This window comes from Leptonychotes weddellii, chromosome 11 (assembly GCF_054177405.1).
Source record: "Leptonychotes weddellii isolate Sample4059 chromosome 11, ASM5417740v2, whole genome shotgun sequence".
In the NCBI taxonomy this organism is placed as follows: domain Eukaryota; kingdom Metazoa; phylum Chordata; class Mammalia; order Carnivora; family Phocidae; genus Leptonychotes; species Leptonychotes weddellii.
Genome location: NC_138379.1, coordinates 46,322,151 through 46,343,415, shown reverse-complemented (window position 1 = coordinate 46,343,415; position 21,265 = coordinate 46,322,151). Strand labels below are relative to the sequence as shown.

Genomic DNA, 21,265 nt, shown 5'->3' with positions numbered 1-21,265 from the left:
AAGCCTGAAAAAAGAGACATTCTGAGCCAGATTTAGAAGAGCAGGGACATGACTTGGGTTTATTAAGGTAGGGAATGAGGGTATCATGCGGGAGATGAGTGGACAGAAAAGGAGGCCAGGAGACAAAAAATATATGAGAATGGGATAGAAGATCTTGCATTGGTGTGGTCTGAAAGCCTAAGGGATATTTGAAATGCATTCCTCCTTAACCCTTCCCTCTATACCTTCCTGCCTCCAAATGGATTCCTGCTTGTTTTCACACAGGGCTTCATCAGGCTGGACATGTCTGAGTTCCAAGAGCGGCATGAGGTAAGTGAGAGTCCTCGCTGAAGTGTGGTTTGGAGGGCCTGGAAGTCAACAAGACTTTGCCTGGGTATTTTGTTGTGACTTGCTTATGGACCTGAGATAATTCCAGCAGCCTTGGGATTCATCCTTTGGGGGCATATGTGTGCAAGAGGGTCACTGATCTGTTTTGCATAGGACTTGCTCTGAAAAAGAAACCTGGAGAAGATCTGTAGGCTCTTCCATTGCGGCAGGATTCCTACCACCCCAGAAAAAAGTCTGACTGTCCTTGTTGAGACAGGCACTGCTAATGAATGAAGCCATTTTCCTGTGCATGCCCATATCAGAAACTAAAAGTATAGAACGGCCTTCCCAGTATATTTCCTTCCTTCCTCCAGGTGGCCAAGTTTATCGGGTCCCCACCAGGCTACGTTGGACATGAGGAGGGTGGCCAGCTGACCAAGAAGCTGAAGCAGTGTCCCAATGCTGTGGTGCTCTTCGACGAGGTGGACAAGGCCCATCCAGATGTGCTCACCATCATGCTGCAGCTGTTTGATGAGGTGAAAGTCACTTTGGGCTAGGATGGAGTAGGGGACATCTGGGAGTATGGTGAGCTATGAACAGTAAGAATCAAGGGCCCAGAGGCCTGTCTGATCCCTCCTTCACTTGCCATTTCCACATGTGTACATTCAGTCACCTAGCAGATGTGGCTTTGCCCCCTTTCTGGACCAGGGTCCAGGCTGAGCACTTGCGGACAAACCAGCACTACCCAAGAGTTGAAATTTTGTGGCTGCCCAGGCTGCCTTCTAGAGAGACATGGAGCAGAGGTGCCAGGACAGACCTGAATTTTTAGTTTCAACTCTGCTCCATCTCTAGGCATCAGGGGCCTCATGTGACAAACAAGGAGGCTGGATCCAAGATAAGCTCCAAGAACCTTTCTGGCTCATGGAGCCCTTTTCTTTCAAGGAGCTCCAGGCTCGTCACAAACTAGACAGTCTCCTGCTGGTGGGGTGAGCTCTAAATGAAAAAAACTCCTTTCTTTTTCAGCACATTCTGTGTACTAGGCTAAAGACGCCATTGCCAGCCATCACAATAGCAGGCAGAGTAGAAACCCTCATTTTTTACAGAAGAAGAAACAGGTTCAGAGAGGTTATAAATGTCTTGCCCATGGCATGGAGCTACTGTGCAGAGGAACCATGTTTGGGCCACAGATACATTTGATTCCAGAGTCCCAGTTCTCCCTCTCTCTGCCACTCCTTACCTCACGCAGAGGAGAGAGACTTATGATCGTAGGAGGGGTTGACCTCCTTTAGGGGCCTTGCAGAACTGGGCATGAGGCTTCTCCTGCTCCCATACAGGAGCTATATTAGCCAACATGTGTCCAGATGGAGTCCAGCCTACCTTTCCATTTAGCCCCCTATAGCCCTGGGACAACAGGAAGGGGTTTTGCGTCCCATGTCGCAAGTGTACTCAATGAAGTGCAGGAAGGGACTTCTCCTGGACCAAATAGCACACCAGGTACCAAGCTAGGAAGACCCAGATCCAGATATACCCACAGCTGCCCATCATCTTCCCCACCTGGCCCAGCATCCTTGTCCCTGCCCCAGTTTTATTGCTGTCTTCCTAGCTCCCCAGCTCTTCCCTGTCCCCAGACCAGCCGCTGAGGAATGAAGGCCTGTCCTTCAAAGGTCACATATTCAGTTACCCATACCTGTGCTCTGAGACCTCCCACCTCGTTCCAGTCTCTTGATGGGATTCAGGTACACAGCTATGGACCAGACCCAGTCCTGCTCTCTGGGAGCTCCCTGCCTAGTAGATGGATGGAAAGGAGACATGATAATAGTTGATATTTTTGACTTTATGAGCCAGGCACTGTTCTAAAACATCTACTTGTATCAATTTATCGAATCCTCCCACCATCCCTGTGAAGGTGGTTATTGTTACTGCCTCTGTGTAAGAGGAGGAAACTGAAGTAAAGTGAGAGAAGTGATTGGCTTATGGGCATGCAGCTGGCAAGAGGGAGTCCAGGATGGGAGCCCAGGCAGTTCAGTGCAGAGCCTGCAGCTTCAATAATAACTACCACGCAGCTAGGGCCAGAAGAGAGAGGTAGATCTGCAGGGAAGCCTTCACAGGAAGGGAGGGCCCAGCTCAGGGTTTGTGGACACAGCCGCTTCTGACATCTCTGCAGAGGTACCTCTCATGCCCTTCTTGGCCCAGAAAGAGGGAAGGCAGCTACTGACTGAGATACAACAAGCGCCACCTCCAAGTTGTTACCACCTCCATATAAGCCCTGTCTACCCGTCCCCTGCTGCTGTCACTCCACTGACTACCTTCCTACAGCCTCTGCCAGCCTACTACCATTTCTGAAGTCTGTGCCCTTGGTTCCATTGACCAAAGCTGCCATCCGAGAGTACTTAGATTTATGCTTATGGGCTTCTTGTGGACAGGGACCTTGTCTTACTCACTCCAACCACTCCCAGAGCACACAAAGTCAAGGGAAATGCTTTGTTGAGTAACTTAATTCAACAGTAATTCAGCATACCTTCCAAGGATAACTGAGGAGGTTCTAGGTGAACAGAGTGGAGAAGGGCTGGCAGCAGACACCTACTGTGCAGAAGCACAGGGGCATGAGGCATCCTGGTCTGTCCAGGGAACTCTAGCTGCTCAGCACCGTGCAACTGCAAAACGGAAGTGAGAGCAGAACAGTAGAGGTGAGTGGGTAAGGTTGGCAGGGACCAGTTATGATCCCAGGCGAAGGAGTGTGGGTTTACTTGTTAGATCATAAGGAGCCTTGAAAGACTTTAAGCAAGAGAGAAACATGGCCAGATTCTCACTTTATAAAGATGCTATAGACAACCGTGAGAGAATGGACGGGAAAGAAGAAGGGGAGTAGCAAGGAGGCTGTTGAAGTATCCAGGCTAGATGTGGGGACGCCTGCTCGAAAGCAGGGCCTTGGGCTGGCCAGAACTCCCAGAAGGCCGACTGTGCAGGACTCAGGGATTGAATGTGAGGGGAGACGGAGGGGCCGAGGGTGGCCAGCTGCAGGATTTCTGGCCTGGGTGACTGGACGGCCACTGCTGCCTTCAGCTGAGGCAGGGAGCCCAGGAGTACAAGCAGCCGATTGGTGAGGAAGAAGAGGAGCCGAGGTTTGAAATTGCTGAAAATGAGATGCCTGAAGGACGACCAGGTGGAGGTGTCTAAGAGGCCAGCCCTCAGTTGGAGAAGTCTAGAGCGCAGGACAGATCTGGACTGGAAGCAGAGACTGAGGAATGTGTCAGCACAGATAGGGTAAGAGAAGCCACAGGAAAGGATGAGATCTCTCAACTAGGGGGTGTATAGTATGCAGAGAAGAAGAGAGGGCTAACACAGAGCCTTGTGACCTATCAAGAAAGTCAAAGAGGGAATGTGGTTCGGTGTGGGGCAGAGGGGACACACAATACACAGTCTCTGCCTCAGTGTTCATGAATGAGTCAGGGAGGCCAGCAGCAAAAAGCACTTCAGCCCACTGTGGTACGTGCTGCACTAGGATAAGTTGTAAGGGCACCTGATCCAGTCTCAGGGCATGAAGGAAGCCCCCCCATTCCCACCCAGCTCAGTTCTCCCAAGCCCTAATGCTCTCAGTAAAACCCCAGGTGGCCCCAGAGCCAGCCGCGCAGGGCAGAAGTCTCAGGAGGACACTGGCCCCTGCCGAGCCTGCCCCTGTGCCTCCCTCCAAGGACAGAAGCAGTGGGAAGGCAGCCCCTACAACCCTGGGGTAGCAGTCACACCCACCCTGTCATTGCTGAGGGGTGGCACAGTGACAGCTCCCTCTCTGGGGAGGACTCTTTGGCAGTCCTTACTGCCAAGGACTCTGAGGAAGAGGAGATATGAACCCTGTGAAAGTCACCCCTTGGGTCGGTCGTACACCGTGTTTGCTCCCCTCACCCACCTGGGACCCATCCCCAGGCCCAGTTAAAAAAAGCAGGGCTTTGATCCTGGAGTGGAATTGCCGCTGGTTGTTGTTCTGGCCAGTATAGCAGCGTGTGTACTCCGTCCTCGGGAATGAGCTCTGCGAGGAGTGTCGTATGCATACATTTGGACACATTCTCTCTCTCTCTCTCTCTCTCTCTCACACACACACACACACACACCCCTCTGCAGAGACCAGGTCACACCCACCCACCCACACACACACACACACACACACACACCCCTCTGCAGAGACCAGGTCACACCCCCCTCTGCAGAGACCAGGTCACACCCCCCTCTACAGAGACCAGGTCCCCAGAACCAGAATTGCCTCAGTAGATTCTGTTGATCTGTTACTCATAATCAGGGACGCCAATGGCAAAAGCTCAAGAACATCCACATGCACCCTTGCCTTCCCTTCTTCCCACCCCAAGGCAGGGACCGAAATCAGGACCTGGACCTCAAGGCCCCTTCGAATTGATCCCCTTGGAACTGACACTTTCTAAGAGGCCTGAGGAACGCCTGGGTGGCTCAGTCGGTTAAGCATCTGACTCTTGATTTCAGCTCAGGTCATGATCTCAGGATCTTGAGATTGAGCCCCTTTCGAGCCCCGTGTTGGGCTCCATGCTCAGCAGGGAGTCTGCTTGAGGATTTCTCTCCCTCTGCCCCTCCCCCTGCTCACGTGCTCTCTCTCAAATTAAACAAATCTAAGAAGCCTGTGCCAAGGGCCAGTATAAAGCAAGGCTAAAAAGCACCAGGTACCATGCCCAGCATGGAGTAGGTACTAAGTTAATGCACATCCCTTCTCCTTTTGCCTCTGGGGGCCAGGGCTGGTCTGCCATTGCTTTGGCTTTAGAAGCAAGGACTGAGCCTGAGTCAGGTCCATACCACCAGGGAAAGGGAAATGCTTGAGGAGGACTAGCTACCAGCTGAGGCTGGGGCAGGCAGGAGCAGACAGGTTGGGGTCAGTGACGTGTCCTCAGAGCCATGTCCTCTGGCCTGGCAGGAATTGTGCTTGGTGGGAGGAGTGCAGTAGGACACAGAGAACACGAAGCAGGGTACCTGTGGTGCAAGGAGAAGTGCTCCGTTGTTGTCCACTGTTGTTACTCCGTCAGTTCTGCTCAGCGAGGCCCTGACCGTTGCTTTTGTCATAAATGACTGTAAAGAACTGTTGTACAGTGATACAGCCTTGTTGTTTGCTGAGTGGGTGGGAGCTCCTCGCCCTTGAACTGCGTGGCCCCAGATAGCTATACTTCTCTCTTCTCTCATTCTGTCTCTTCTCCCTGCTGTTGCTCCTTTTCTCTTTCCTCGGTGCATCTGTCTCCAGTATAGATGCTTTCTTTCATCTGTGTCGCTTCTAGAAAGAGCTAAAGATTCCAAGGACTCTTCCCACATTGGTTAAAGGAGGAGCCTTATTTTCTATCCCTCTCTGTCAGGCAAAAGGATGGCTTTAAGTTGCAGAGATTATACCTGTTTCAATTCATCTCATTCATTTTGATACAACAAATATATATTACATGTCTGCTGTCATAACAATAGTTCGGAACATTTGCACAGCTTGGCTGACTAAGGATTTTTAACCCACATGACCATATTAGTCTTCACAATGGCCATATAAAATACCCTCCTCTGAACTCCTGCAGTGACCTGGGCTTCCCCTTATAACACTTAACTCAATGAATTGTCATTCCTGGTTTCTTGAGTGTCATTTTTTTTTAAACAAGAAGCATGTTGGGGCGCCTGGGTGGCTCAATCGTTAGGCATCTGCCTTTGGCTCAGGTCATGATCCCAGGGTCCTGGGATCGAGCCCCACATCGGGCTCCCTGCTCAGCGGGAAGCCTGCTTCTCCCTCTTCCACTCCCCCTGCTTGTGTTCCCTCTCTCGCTGTGTCTCTCTCTGTCAAATAAATAAATTAAAAATCTTAAAAAAACAAAAAAACAAGGAACCTTGTTTAAAAAAAAAGAAGAAGCATGTCAAAGGCTCAGTGAGGCCCCAGTGCCCCAACACAGAGCCTGGCCCAGTTGGGCTTCCAAGAAAGTGCGTTGGATGGATGCATGTTTAATCGGGCTGACTTTTGGGGTGCCAGAGATGAATCAGGGGCACTGATGGATGATAAACAGAGCTTCAGTCTTGACTGGAGTCACTCTCAGCCGGTGGAACAGTTGCAGCCCAGGGCAGGGAGAACCGGGAGGAGTGAGCAGCTGGGGGTTCTGGAGAGACCTCCTGGAAGAGGTGTCCAGGCTTAGCACTTCCTGACTGTGCAGTCATGGTTCTTTCCCAGGGCCGGCTGACGGATGGAAAAGGGAAAACCATCGACTGCAAGGATGCCATCTTCATCATGACCTCCAATGTGGCCAGTGACGAGATTGCACAGCACGCGCTGCAGCTCAGGCAAGAGGCTTTGGAGATGAGCCGTACCCGTATCGCCGAAAACCTTGGTATGGCACACGGCCTGAGCTGTCTGGGCACCTGGGCAAGTACCCAGACCGCGGCACAGCTCCTAGGGGCAAGGATGACATCAGGCAGGAGGCCACATCTGTCACCTTTCTATTTGGAAACGAACCTTCCAACCCCTCTTCCAAGTCAGAACTCAAGTCTTGGTCCTGACTCTTGTCCCCATCTTTCCCTCCTTCACACAACTGCTACACTAAGGAACTTCAGGCTTTGTGTTTGTAGCACATAGAACTGGACGGGACTCAGGAAGTGCCCAGTCCAATCCTCTCATTCAAGTAGAGACCAGGCTGAGACCTAAAGAGCCTGAGACCATGACCAGGATCACACAGACCATCGGGGGCAGGGCCAGAGCTCTTTTCATGAATGGGGGCAAGAGGCAGGCACAGTTCCCAGAGCTCCCTAGGTATGGGGAGTAGGCAGTTTATGATTCTTTTTCCACAGGGGATGTCCAGATTAATGACAAGATAACCATCTCAAAGAACTTCAAGGAGAATGTGATACGCCCCATCCTGAAAGTAAGAGGTCTTTGTCCTTCCTACTGGAGTCTCCGGTGGGAAGATCCCCTTAGCCATCCTTAGTCTTCCCCGCTGGGGTCCAGTAATTCCTTTTACCCCTTCTGGGTCACAGAGCTCACCCACCCCTAACCCGGCCCTGCAGGCTCACTTCCGGAGAGATGAGTTTCTGGGAAGAATCAACGAGATTGTCTACTTCCTCCCCTTCTGCCACTCAGAGCTCATCCAACTTGTCAACAAGGAACTGAACTTCTGGGCCAAGAGAGTAAGAGCAGGAACTGCCCATGGGTGGGGTTGGGTCATCTGCCCATTGGAAATCAGGGAACACGGGGTTGGAAGCACCACCACCCTAGAGGCATGGAGCACAGTGGTGTGGGACACTGACCCTGGGGGCACACAGTCCCGGGCCTCAGGCCAGAGTGGTGAGAGATGGAAAGCACTGGGCCACATGTGGGCATGCTCGTATCTGACCTATCTCAGGCCAAGCAAAGGCACAACATCACACTGCTCTGGGACCGCGAGGTGGCAGACGTGTTGGTCGACGGTTACAATGTGCACTATGGCGCCCGCTCCATCAAGCATGAGGTGAGCACTGGAGCCTGAGAGAAGTAAGGCACCTCCACACTTCCTTCCCCCCATGCCCCCGCCCCACCCTGGGCTCCCAGCCTGGAATAGTCCATACCCAGAGCAGATGCCCCTTCAGAACCCAAACCAGAAGATGATCAGGTAAAACCCTGGTCCTGGAGGATAAGCAAGTATGAACCCCTGCCAGGAGTGAGGAACTAAGTTGGGAACCTCAGAAACTGACGTCATTGAGTCTTTAGCGTAGTCCTGCAAGCTGTGTGTGGTTAGCCCCACTTTGCCAAGGGGGAAGCTGAAGCTCAGAGCTTTCTGACTTGACCTGGCAGTAAGTGATAGAGCCTGGGCTCCAGACCACGGCCCCAGCAGTGATGAGCTCTTCACCTGTCACCTACAGGTCGAGCGCCGTGTCGTGAACCAGCTGGCAGCCGCCTATGAACAAGACCTGCTGCCGGGGGGCTGTACTCTGCGCATCACTGTGGAGGACTCAGACAAACAGCTGCTCAAGAGCCCCGAACTGCCCTCACCCCAGGCTGAGAAGCGTCCACCCAAGCTGCGGCTGGAGATCATCGACAAGGACAGCAAGACCCGCAAACTGGACATCCGGGCCCCGCTACACCCTGAGAAGGTGTGCCACAACCTCTAGCTTCTACCCACCTGCCTCTCCATGCCCTCAACATCTAATAAAGGCCCCTCAGCTGTGGCATGGCAACTGACCTATCTTCCCCTCATGCCCTTTCCCTCCTCTCCACCCAGCCTGAGGCCTGTTTACCTCCTCATAGCCCCCGGAAGACCCCACCTCAGCCTCAAAGTCAAAAATAGGGATTTTGCCTTCCCCTGGACCTTTTATTATGGGCCCAAAACTTGCTAACAGGTCTCCAAGGGAGGGGCTGCCTCCCCATCCCCTTCAAGGCAGGGAAGAGAAGGAGGTCCCTTATCTCTGTCCTTCAGCATGATCCCCATGGTCTATAGTCTCTGGACCTTCATCATGGTCCCAGAAAGCTCTGAAGTTTGGCCGCTGAGAACAGATCTGCCTGGGAAAAGACGGGGACCAGGCTGTGCCCTGCCACCCTCTGCTGGCCCTCATGCAACTGAGTCCCCAGAATGTCTGCACAGATTGTGGAGAAAGAGTGCAGAGGCCCAGGCACAGAGTTTGTGCAGTGTAGACTGTAGCTACCTCTTTCCCATAGCTTAGAATTCCAAGGAGAAGGGACCCATAGAACTCCTCCTCCGTCCCCTGCCGTATGGTGGCTGTTCCCCCTCACCACACATTCTGGTGTCAGGCCAGACCATGTTTCTCCAGCTCTGGAACTAAGCCAGTATAAGGCACCTCGAGGAGGAAGGCTGAGTGGGTCACTACCCTGCTCTGCTCCGGGACTGGACAACAGTACCAAATGACCAAGCAAGCTCAGCTCTACGGGGCCTCCTTCAGGAGACGAACACAGACATCGGGGAGCTGTAGGGAGAGAAAGCATGAAATCAGGCTGTGCCCAGGTGGCCGTGGAGTCTGCGTCAGCTCTGTCTATACTGCTGTCCCAGCCGACTTAGCCTGGAATAAACCGCTCCCCGGGCAGTCTGCCTGTTAGTCACAAAGCAGAGGGTCTGCACACCATCCCCCAAGGGCATACCACAAACGAGCCCCGTTTCAGCCCCGGCTTAGCAGGACACAGCGAGGCCTGGTGCCTCCTTGGGCACCATCAATAGTAGCCACCATTGATGAACACCCCGTCACCCTGCAGGGCCTTTTTGGATCCCTCCTTTTGGTGTTAGCTAATCTCTTTCAGGAAGCAGAAAATAGAGGCAGGAATTAAAGTCCCTTAGGTGATGGCAGAATGCCAGAACAATGTGGTGGGTACGAGGCAGTCAGAAGTCAGGACATGGGCTCCAGCAGATGCTCCAGCAGTCACTGTCCAGGCCCTCAGGGAGCTGTCTGCTGCTCCCTACCTCAGTAACTGCTGTTCTTTTTACTACTGCTACTCCTACTGCTATTACCACTACTACTATTACTACCGCTGCTACCGCTACTACTACTCCTGCTACTGCTACTACTCCTGCTACTACTCCTGCTACTGCTAATGCTACTTGTTTTGAAATCATTATAGACTTACAAAAAGTTGCAAAAATAGTTCTCCTATATCCTTCACCTCACTTCTCCTAATATTAACATCTTACCAAACTATAGTATAGTTATTAAAAGCAGGAAATTAACATTGACACAGTACTAACCTGTAGACATTCAGATTTTGCCATTTTTCCCACTGATGTCCTTTATCTGGTCTAGGGTCCAATCCAGGATCCCATGTTACGTTTGTCATGTTTCCTTTGTCTCCTTCAGCCCTTGGCAGTTCCTCCACCTTTCTTTGCCTTTCATGACCTTGACACTTTTGAAATGTCCAGGTCAGTTATTTTATAGAAGTTCCTCAGTTTGGGTTTGTCTCCTGTTTTCGCATGATTAGATTGAGGGTCTGCAGTTTTGGCAGAACTACCCCAGAAGTGACGATGTGCCCTTCTAAAGGTGCCTTCTAGCGGGGGGGTGATATTAACTTGGATCATGTGACTGTGGTGTCAGGTTTCTCCACTGTAAAATTAATGATTTCCCCTTTGAAATTAATAAGAATCTTGTGGGGAGATACTTTGAAGCTGTGTAAATGTCTTATTTGTCCTTAAACTTTTGCTACGAATTTTAGCATCCTTCGATGGTTTTTGCTTACAAGTATTAATGCTGTGTTGGCCTAATGATGACTTTCTGTTTACTTATCTCATCTGTATTTATTAATTGGTATTCTGTAGGGAAGAGCTATCTCTTTTCTCCCATATATTTATTCAATAATTTATTTATATCAGTATAAACTAATGGATATTTGTTTTATTCTGTGGGTTATAATATAACACTATGGTAGTTGATTCATTGCTCATACTGGCCCAGATTTGGCCATTGGGACCGCTTTCAGGTTGGCTTCTGTATTGTTTTGGCATTGCCCCCATCATTTTTTTAGCCCTTCCTTACTCTCTAGCGCCACAAGATGTTCCAAGCTCACTCATATTTTTCCTGTCCCAGCCCTGGCATCAGCTGTTTTCCCAGATAGCTCCTGGTCCCTTGCACTCGAGAACAGGCACTCGGTGTATTCATTGGTACTGGAGTGTCATTCCTTCTAGGACCTTTCTGCACACAGAGCTAGGAAATAGGTGTATTCGTGTTAACACGCACTTCTGAATTTATTACTGTATCTATATATATATTATTAAAAATCGTGAGCTCACATTGATACCTGCAGTTCCAATCCAGTACCATAGGATTTGTGGCTATTGTTATACTCTACTGTTCTTTTTCTCTTCTTCTACTATCTCCTTTTCTTCTCCTTTCACTCTGTTGGGTGTTCAGACCTCCTTTGAAGGCTCTAATGCAGTCAGTCAGTGACCATCCTATATGGAACATTCCTAGTAGATAAAGTTCTTATCCCTGGTGATCAGTCTTTGGTTCAGTCAGCTGTGGCCAGGAGCAGGAGGCATATAACTCAAGACCAGATAACTTTTGTATTAGAAAACCCAATGGCCACCTTCCTAAGGGGAGAGGAGGAGATAGGGTAGACCCTCAGATTTTGAGGGACTTAAGTATCACTTCTACAAATTCTTAACTACACCTCCTAAGGGATGTCGGCCCCTATCTTATGCTTCCATAGCATCCTAGGCAACATTCAGCTCACTTGCATTACTTGTTCTGTGTCTGTCTTTGTCACCAGAAAGCACTGTAAGCACCCAGAGGGCAGATACTCGGTTGTCCAGCTCACTGTCCTATTCACAGGACCTGACACAGTGCCAGCATGTGACAGATGCTCCAGGTATTCGGATGGTTGGGCGTGCCCTGCAGTGAGCACAGATCTTCACAGTGGGTCCCAGGACAGAACAGTGTCATCTATTCACTGAGCACACGTGTATTTGTCATGTTCTTGTGGCCAGCCAGTAGGATCTGCCAGGATTGGACCCTGAGCAAATGGGGCAAAGCAAGACCCAGAACCCATATTGAGTATCCTGGAATGCATGAGACAGGGCTTGAAAATGAAAATGTAACACCTTTATTATTCAAAAAGAAAAACTCAGAGATGCGTGGTGATTGTTTTAGAAATTTAGGAAGGGGCATCTGGGTGGTTCAGTTAGTTAAGCATCTGATTTTGGCTCAGGTCATGATCTCAGGGTTGTGAGATCGAGCCCTGTGTCAGGCTCCACACTGGGGACAGAGCCTGCTTAAGATTCTCTCTGTCCCTCTGCCCCGCCCCCCCCTCAAAAAAAAACCAAAAAGATTTAGGGGAAAAAAAACACATTTAAGCCATAAGAAAATAGAAAATAGACCAATAAAGATAAAACTTGAAGTTAAAAAGGAGAAAGGATAAGTAGAAAAATGACTCTTTGAAAACACCAGTAAAATAGATAAAACCTCAGCCTGATAAATAGAAAAAAGAGGAAAAAAGTGCAAGATTAGGAATGAGAAATCATGTAGATATGGAAAAATTTTAAATAATTTCAGGAGAATTCTGTGGCACCAAATTTGGAAACAGAGCAAATAGGTAATTTCCCAGCAGACACCCAAAACATACTTTGAATAGACCAATTAATTACCAAAGAAAAAATCGGAAAGGTGATTAAACGTTTATCCTTCTAAAAAATCATGTTCTTTTACTTAAACTTCTTTTATTGAGATATACATGGAAAAATATGCAAATCACAAGTATACAGTTCCACTGAATTGTCACAAGGTGAGCACTATTTGTAGCCGTCATATCCAGCCCAACAAATAGATGAGTTATAATTTTTCATTTTAATTTAACTGTCTGGGTGTGAAGAAAAGAAGAAAGCGGTGGAAAATGAAACTAGAGAGGCAAGTTTCCTGCTTTCATAGTGCCTTGAATGCCATCCTAAGAGAATGAAATGACCATATTTGTGTTTTCAAAAGACCCTTTGTTTTGGGGTGACTTCTGACCAATATGCACCAGATGGAGTAGTTCCAGGCAAATCCCCTTCCCACCCTCAAACATGGAAATAGTATGTAACAAAAACAACAAAAAGTTCAACACACAACTGGGCTTGAAACTAAAAATGGGAGATCCCAAGGTGCCAGAAATGAATGGGAACCCAAAAGTCCAAGATGTGTGAAGTGGAAGTTAAGGAGTTTTGTACAGACTTGGGACCAAGATATAGGCCTAATAGCTGAGTGCTAGGACTTCAACAAAGACAGGAGTCTCAAAGGACCACTTCCTTGTGAAATAAAAACTAGAACACCACTCATTGATCTGGTGATCAGTAGGGAAATAAAAGAAAATCTACCATAACTCAGGGATGTAAGTAGAAAGAATCATCTACATAGAAACTTATACATTTGCTGTCTGTGCAAATGTGGTCCAAATTCACAATACCCGAGTGTTTCTGGGATGTCACAATGAAAAATTGACAAAAAGCTAGTCCTGGGCCAGTGAAGGAAACAAAACTGTAAGGATAGTCCCATAATCAAATTTTCACAAAGGAACCTATGGAAAAACAAGTCCTATTTAAAATGAGCTTACAGGGAAAAATTAGAAGAAGAGAGAGGAGAAGAAACAAGCAAAGAAAGGAACAAATGGGAAAATTTGCACTCCAGGAATTATTATAAAAGAATCTGAGGGGCACTGGGCTGGCTCAGTTGGTGGAGTGTATGACTCTTGATCTTGGGGTTGTGAGTTTGAGCCCCATGTTGGATGAAGAGATTACTTAAAAATAAAATCTTTAAACAAAATCTGAGTTTAAAAGTATATTTAAAATGTTCAGAGAGGGCTTCTGGGTGGCTCAGTCGGTTAAGCATCTGCCTTCGGCTCAGGTCATGATCCAGGGTCCTGAGATCGAATCCCTCATGGGGCTCCCTGCTCAGCAGTGAGTCTGCTTCTCCCTCTGCCCCTCCCCCTGCTCATGCTCTCTCTCCCTCTCTCTCGCTCTCTCAAATAAATCTTTAAAAGAAAATAAGTTAAAGTGTTCAGAGAAATAAAGGGAAGACTAGAAACCATAATACAAGAAAGGACAGTATGAAAAAAGAATAAGTGAATTTGATTAAACCTCCACTCCAGGTTGTTTCCTCAGATTTAGTTCTGTGTTTTTTATATTTAAACAATCTTCTGTATTGTTGTGGTCCTAATCAATACTAGATATTAGATACTAGGACCACTCAGATTCTTAAAGAACAAAGATTTGGGTCACCCACTGGGCAAAGAACACTCATGATCTAAGGAGATGACATAGGGCAAGGGGAATATGGAATGTGTAGGAGAGGAGGGAAGTCACCAGAGTGCCACCCCACCTACTCCTACCTCCAGTCCACAATCAGTTGTAGAAATAAGGATGCAGCCTCGACCACAGTCCTGGAATTATTTGCTCACCATCCTCTAAGAGTCATTCGGGTCTAATCCCACCATGCCTCACAGGTTTGTCACAGTAATCCCAAGAGTCTGAACCTGATCCACCACCACATCACAAACTGCTCTCCTTCCCAACCCTTCTAATATGCCCTCCAGTACTTCCCTTCTGTAATCAAATTCTGTATAAGCACCTTCTCATTGGAATGTTTGCTTCATCTCTTCACCTTAATTGTCCGCTGAAGGCATTGCTTACTTTGGCTTTCCCCTAAGAGGCTGCTTCCCCTGTAGCCCTCCTAGGTGGAGGCTGCTTTATTGTCAGAACCAGGACATGAGCCCCCCACTGCTGCTCTGTGATTATTTCTCATCCTTCCTTCCAGCTTTTAAAATTCAGCAGTTTGACTATTCCAGCCCTTGTGTCATTGCCCTTTCTACTGAACTGTCAACTATTGTCCCTCATGCAGAGAAGATTTTAGCCCCTGTATCACTTTCTCTTTTTCCCCACACATGTCATCATTCTTGGTGGCTTTAACTTCCCATGAATGACTTATCCAACATCCTGCTTTCCTTATATTTAATGATCTTTTTCTGCCCCCACTCACTTAAATCACCTATGTCATGGTCACGTCCTAAATTTTATCAACAGTAACTGCACTTCCTTCAAAACCCCATCCTTCTCTGGCCAGTCTAGTATCCAGAGTAAAGAAAGAACTTTTACAACTCAACAATAAGACAACCTAATTGTAAAATAGGACAAGGGTCTGAATATACATTTCTCCAAAGAAGATGTACAAATGGGCAATAAGCAAAATATCATTAACCATCAGGGAACAGTGCAAATCGAAACTGCAATGAGATACCACTACACACCCACCAGAATGGCTATAATCAAACATAGACAATAACAAGTGTTGATGAGGATGTGAAGAATTGGGAATGGAAAATTATGCAACCAGTTTGTAAGAGTCTAGCAATCCCTCGAAAGATTGAACATAGAGTTTCCATCTGTCCCAGCAATTACACTCCCAAATATATACCTAAGAGACATAAAACACACCCACACAAAAACTTGTTACATGAATGTTAAAAAGCAAAAAAGTGGAAACCAAATGTCCATCAAACTGCTGAATAGATAAAATAATGGTATATCTATACAATGGAATATTCAGCCATAAGAAGAGTGAAGTACTGATTTGTGCGACAACATGGAGATGAACCTTGAAAACATGTTAAATGTAATGGAATCCAGGCGTGCCTGGGTGGCTCAGTCTGTTAAGCATCTGACTTCGGTTCAGGTCATGATCTCAGGGTCCTGGGGTAGAGCCCCACGTTGAGCCCCAGGTAAAGCCCCGTGCTCGGTGAGGAGTCTGCTTGTCCCTCTGGCCCTTCCCTGCTCATGCTTGCTCTCTCTCTTTCTCAAATATATAAAATCTTTTTTTAAGAAAATGTAATGGAATCTAGTTACAAAAGGTTACATATTCTGATTTCATTTATATGAAAATGTCCAGATTGGCAAATCCATAGAGACAAAATAGATTAGCGGTTGCCAAGGAGAGAGGGGAATGGGAATGACTGATAATAGGGTTCTTTTTGGAGTGATGAAAATTTTTTGTAATTACATAGTGGTGATGGTTGCACAACTTTGTGCAAACCAGTGAATTTAAACTTTAGAGGGTGAATTTTATGACATGGATTATATTAGGGTTTTTTTTAAGATTTGATTTATTTGAGGGGCGCCTGGGTGGCTCAGTCGTTAAACGTCTGCCTTCGACTCAGGTCATGGTCCCAGGGTCCTGGAATCGAGCCCCACATCGGGCTCCCTTCTCAGTGGGAAGCCTGCTTCTCCCTCTCCCACTCACCCTGCTTGTGATCCCTCTCTCACTGTGCCTCTCTCTGTCAAATAAATAAATAAATCTTTTTTAAAAAGATTTTATTTATTTGAGAGACAGAGCACACAGCAGGGGGAGGGGCAGAGGGAGAATGAGACTCTCACGCAGACTGTGCTCAGCACAGAGCCCAATGTGGGGCTAGATCTCACAACCCTGAGATCATGACCTGAGCCAAAATCAAAAGTCAGACACTTAACCAACTGAGCCACCCAGGCACCCCTTAGTTCTTTTATATCAAAAAAATATATACCTCAGTTTAAAGAAAAATTCTTTAGAAAATAAGCTTTAAAAAAAAAAAACACCAAAGTTAAATGTCAAGAGAATGAGAGGACAAACCACGGACTGGGAGAAAATATTTGCATATTACATAATCTGATTAAAGACTGGTGTCCAGAATATCCAAAGAACTCTTAAAACTCAACAGTAAGAAAATGAACAACCAGATTACAAAATGGGCAAAGATCTGAGCACACACCTCTCTAAAAAAATACACGGAGGGCAAATAAGCATGTGAAAAGATGCTCAACATCATACATCATTAATGAATTGCATATTAAAACAATAATGAGATACCACTACACACACGTTAGAAAAGCTGAAATCCAGAACACTGATAGCACCAGTGCTGGTGAGGATGTAGAGCAACAGGAACTCTCATTCATTGCTGGTAAGAATGCAACATGGTAAAGCACACTTTGGAGCACAGTTTGACTGTTTCTTACCAAACTGAACATACTTTTCCCATAGGATCCTGCAGTCATGCTTCTTGGTTATTTACGCAAATGTCCTGAAAACTTAAATCCACACAAAAACCTACACACAAAATTTATAGCAGCTTTATTCATAATTGCCAAAACTTGAAAATAACCAAGATACTCTTTTTTTAAAGATTTATTTATTTTTGAGAGAGAACATGCACGCGGTATGGGGAGTGGGGCAGAGAGAGAGAATCCAAGCAGACTCCATGCTGAGCATGGAGCCCAGTACGGGGCTCGATCTCACAAGCCCAAGATCATGACCTGAGCCAAAACCAAGAGTCGGAGGCTTAACTGACCGCACCACCCAGGCATTCCTAACCAAGATATTCTTTAGTAGGCAAGTGGATAAGCAAACTATGGTACATCTGTATAATGGAATATAATTCAGTGCTAAAAAGAAATGAGCTATCAAGCCTCAAAAAGACATGGAGAAACCATAAATTCATGTTACTAGTGAAAGAAGCCAATGCAAAAAGGCTACATACTGTATGATCCCAACTATATGACATTCTGGAAAAGGCAAAGCTATAGAGACAGTAAAAAACATCAGTGGTTGCCAGGAGCTTGAGTGGGGCAGAGAAGTGGAACACAGAGGATTTTTAAGGCAGTGAAACTGTTCTGTATAATAGATAATGTTGAGTGCATGTCATTATACATTTGTCAAAACCCATAGAATGTACAACACAAAGAGTGGACCCTGATATAAAATATGGACTTTGGTTTATGATATATCAGTATTGGTTCATTAATTGTAACAAATGTACCACTCTGATGCTGATGTTGATACTGGGCGGCGGGCGGTGGGGGGGGCGCTTTCCAGGAGCGGGGGAATATATGGTAGCTCTATACTTTCCACTGAATTTTGCTATGAACCTAAAGCTGGTCTAAAAAATAAAGTCTGTTAATTTTATTTTTTTTATTTTTTTAAGATTTATTTATTTTAGAGAGGGTGGGAGGAGCAGAGGGGGAGGGAAAGAGAGAATCCCAAGCAGACTCCCCACTGAGCACGGAGCCCCACACAGGGCTCAATTCCACAACCTCGAGATCATGACCTGAGCCAAAAACAAGAGTCAGAAGCTCAACTGACTGAACCAACTCTGTGTCCCAAGTCTATTAATTTTAAAAAGTTAAATGAACTGTATTTTAATAGAGTTGTATCAAAGAAGTCAAGGTTCATATTCTAGCAGGTTAAAATTACAAAACTGGTTTAGGGTCTTCCTCTGCCTGATTTCTGTGGCTTATCTGAACATACTCAGACACAGTATGGATGCTTACCAAGTGCTTGCTGGAAGAGCAAATCACTCAATAAGCTTTCTGTGGCATAATGTCACGATTTGGGTTTTTACCTTTACAGTTTCTTCCCATTACGGTAACTCCTCATCCAGCTGGCTTATTCTGACAATTAAATATATAAAATAATTATAATGTCCTGATCACTAAATCATACCAGCTTAAAATCCTCAGTGTGGCAGTTAGCATCCCCAGAGCAATCTAAGAGTCAAGCAGAAGCAACACTGTCTTGTACGATCCCAGTCTCAGAAGTAGCACACCATTAATTCCCACTATATCATCTTCGTTAGAAGTGAGTCTCCCATGAAGAACAATATGGAGGTTCCTCAAAAAATTAAAAATAGAACTACCACAATTCCACTTCTGGGTATTTACCCAAAGAAAAACACTAACTCGGAAAGACATATGCACCCCCATGTTCATTGCAGCATTATTTACAATAGCCAAGATATGGAATACATTCAGCCATAAAAACAATGAAATCTTGTCATTTGTGAAAATGTGGATGGACCCTGAGGGTATTATACTAGGTCAAACAAGTCAGGGAAAGACAAATACCATATGATCTCACTTATATATGAAATCTTAAAAAAAAAAAAAAAAGAAAAAAAAGACCTTATAGATGCAGGAAACAGTTTGTTGGGGGCTGGGCAAAAGGGCTGAAGGCAATCAAAAGGTATAAACTTCAGTTATATAATAAATGAGTCATGGACATCTAACAAAGAAAAAAATTTTGTGACTATAACAATGGATGTCATTTTGTGATACATACAAATATGGAATCATTATGCCATACACTTGGAACTAACAATGTTATATGTTACTTATACTTCGATACAAAAAATTTTAAAAATAAAATGCCTGTGGGGCACCTGGGTGGCTCAGTCAGTTAAGCGTCTGACTCTTGATTTCGGCTCAGGTCATAATTTCAGGGTCATGAGACTGAGCCCTGCATTGGGCTCCACACTCAGTGGGGAGTCTGCACTGAATTCAGTCCCTCTGCACCTCCCCCACTTGTTCTCTGTCTCTCTCTCTCTCTCTTTCTCAAATAAATATTTTATTTTTTTAAAAGAGTTTATTTACTTAGAAGGAAGAGCACAAGCAGGGGGAGCAGCAGAGGGAGAGGGAGGATCAGGCTCCCCACTGAACAGGGAACCCGATGTGGGGCTCAATCCCAGGACCCCAGGATCATGACCTGAGCCAGAGATAGATGTTTAACTAACTGAGCCACCCAGGTACCCCAATAAATAAGTCTTTTAAAAAATAATAAATAAAATAAGATAAAATAACTTGGAGAGCAGGAAGTCTCTAAGTCCAGCCCAAACTTAAGAGAAGAATTAAACTCCACCTTTTAAAGCATCAAAGAATTTGTATACATATTTTTCAACCACTACACATGCCTGGACACATCATATATCCAAAATTCCAAAAACTAAAAATAAAGAGAAAATCTTGAAAGCAGCCAAAGAAAAAAGACACACTATACGGAGGAACAAAGCACACTTCTCACCAGAAGCTCTGCAAGCCAGAAGACAATAGAGTAACATCTTTAAAGTGCTGAAGGAAGAAACTGTCAACTCAGCATTCCGTACCCAGTGAACATATTTCAAAAATGAGAGAGAAACACTCTTTCAGACAAATATAATTTGAGAGAATTCATTACCATCACACCTGCATTACAAGAAATGTTAAAGGAAGTTCTTCAGGAAGATGGAATATGATATCAGAGAGAAACTTTGATCTACATAAAGAAATGTAGATCTCCATAAATGGTTAAAATGAAGACTGAACCTGGCCTTGTTGTAACAATAATGCCCACTGCTGTCCACTTTTGCTTGGAAGGATCACAGAGCTTTGAAGGCCCAGAAAAGGATGTGTTGGTGGGCTCCAAACTGATGGGTAGGGTCTTCTCTGTGACCTAGGGAACCTTTGGAACCTTCACCAAGGGCTTGGATTTTCTTCAAATGATGGCACCACTGAAATCTCACTGCTTCTAGGGGCATCTGGCTGGCTCAGTTGGTAGAGCATATGACTCTTGATCTCGGGATTGTGAGTTCAAGCCCCATGTTGGGTGTAGAGATTCCTCTAAATAAATAAATAAATAAAATCTTTAAAAAAGAAAAATCTAGGGCACCTGGGTGGCTCAATTGGTTAAGAATCCAAGTCTTGATTTCGGCTCCAGTCATGGTCTCAGGGTCCTAAGATCAAGCCCCATGTGTTAGGCTCTGTGCTCATCAGGGAGTCTGCATGAGATTCTCATTCTCCCTCTCCCTCTGCCCCTCCCCCTACTCATACACACTTGCTCTCTCTGTCTCTCTCTCAAAATAAATAAATAAATCTTAAAAAAAAAAAAAATCTTACCCCTTCCAGGAAGTCTCCATCAAAGAATTAGAAGATTCAGTACTGGCAGACCCCTAGGCAACAGTCTATTCAGCATTCCCCTTCTGATAGCAATGCTCTCCCTCACCCCTTCACACCATCCAAACACTTTTCAAGGTTGCTCTCATATTGGTCCATTCACTGCCATCCATTGCTCTCTGGATACATCTGGGTACATTTTACTTGTCCTAAGGTAACAACCTAATGTGACCCAAGCTGGACCAATCAGATTCCCTTCTCCCCCAGAAATTTTAAAACCAGAGCTTGAGAGAGAGCCCCAAGGCTCTCTAAGATGTACATCTCTGCAGCTGTCCATTGCCAAGTTATCTACTCTGAGGACTAGAATAGTTGAAGAAATGGATTTGCTTAGAGTAAAGAACAGAGTGCAGAGAGGAGCAGAGCTAAAAGATCAGAGAGAGTTACAATGGTGTCTGGGTCTCTGGTCCTAGTTTTCCATGAAGCCCGCCTGTTGTTAGGTCCTATAAGACAACAGAGTATCCCTAAAACCTACTCTCTTTTTCCCCTTTAGCTGGAGTTTCCTTTCAGGTGGAATTTCTGTTTCTTGAAACCAAAAGATTCCCAATAATTGTGCTCTCTGCCTCACTGAGCATTTCACTTGAAACCCTTGTGACTATATATATGTAGTGATCTGTTTACAGCTGGGATCACTTTAAGAAAGGTTGATGTATTAAAATACAAGTAAATTGCAGGAAACAAACTGAGGGTTGCTGGAGTGGGGGGTGGGGTGGGAGGGATGGGGTGACTGGGTGATAGACACTGGGGAGGGTATGTGCTCTGGT

General features: G+C 46.1%; 1 protein-coding gene and 1 long non-coding RNA gene across 2 annotated transcripts in view; both read left to right on the top strand.

Annotated features, from left to right (window-relative positions):
• CLPB (ClpB family mitochondrial disaggregase) overlaps positions 1–18,974 on the top strand; it is a 140,458-nt gene extending 121,484 nt beyond the window's left edge. Inside the window, exons 10-16 of the mRNA XM_081797326.1 lie at positions 265–309; positions 681–842; positions 6,512–6,668; positions 7,126–7,199; positions 7,342–7,461; positions 7,677–7,781; positions 8,173–18,974. Coding sequence (XP_081653452.1) covers positions 265–309; positions 681–842; positions 6,512–6,668; positions 7,126–7,199; positions 7,342–7,461; positions 7,677–7,781; positions 8,173–8,421 — 912 coding nt within the window. The 3' untranslated portion in view covers positions 8,422–18,974. The remainder of the gene's footprint in view (positions 1–264; positions 310–680; positions 843–6,511; positions 6,669–7,125; positions 7,200–7,341; positions 7,462–7,676; positions 7,782–8,172) is intronic.
• On the top strand, positions 852–5,403 carry LOC145716210 (uncharacterized). The gene is made up of 2 exons (XR_014138725.1): positions 852–4,429; positions 4,542–5,403. It is a non-coding gene; the product is annotated as an uncharacterized LOC145716210 (long non-coding RNA).
• Positions 18,975–21,265: the final 2,291 nt, after the last annotated feature.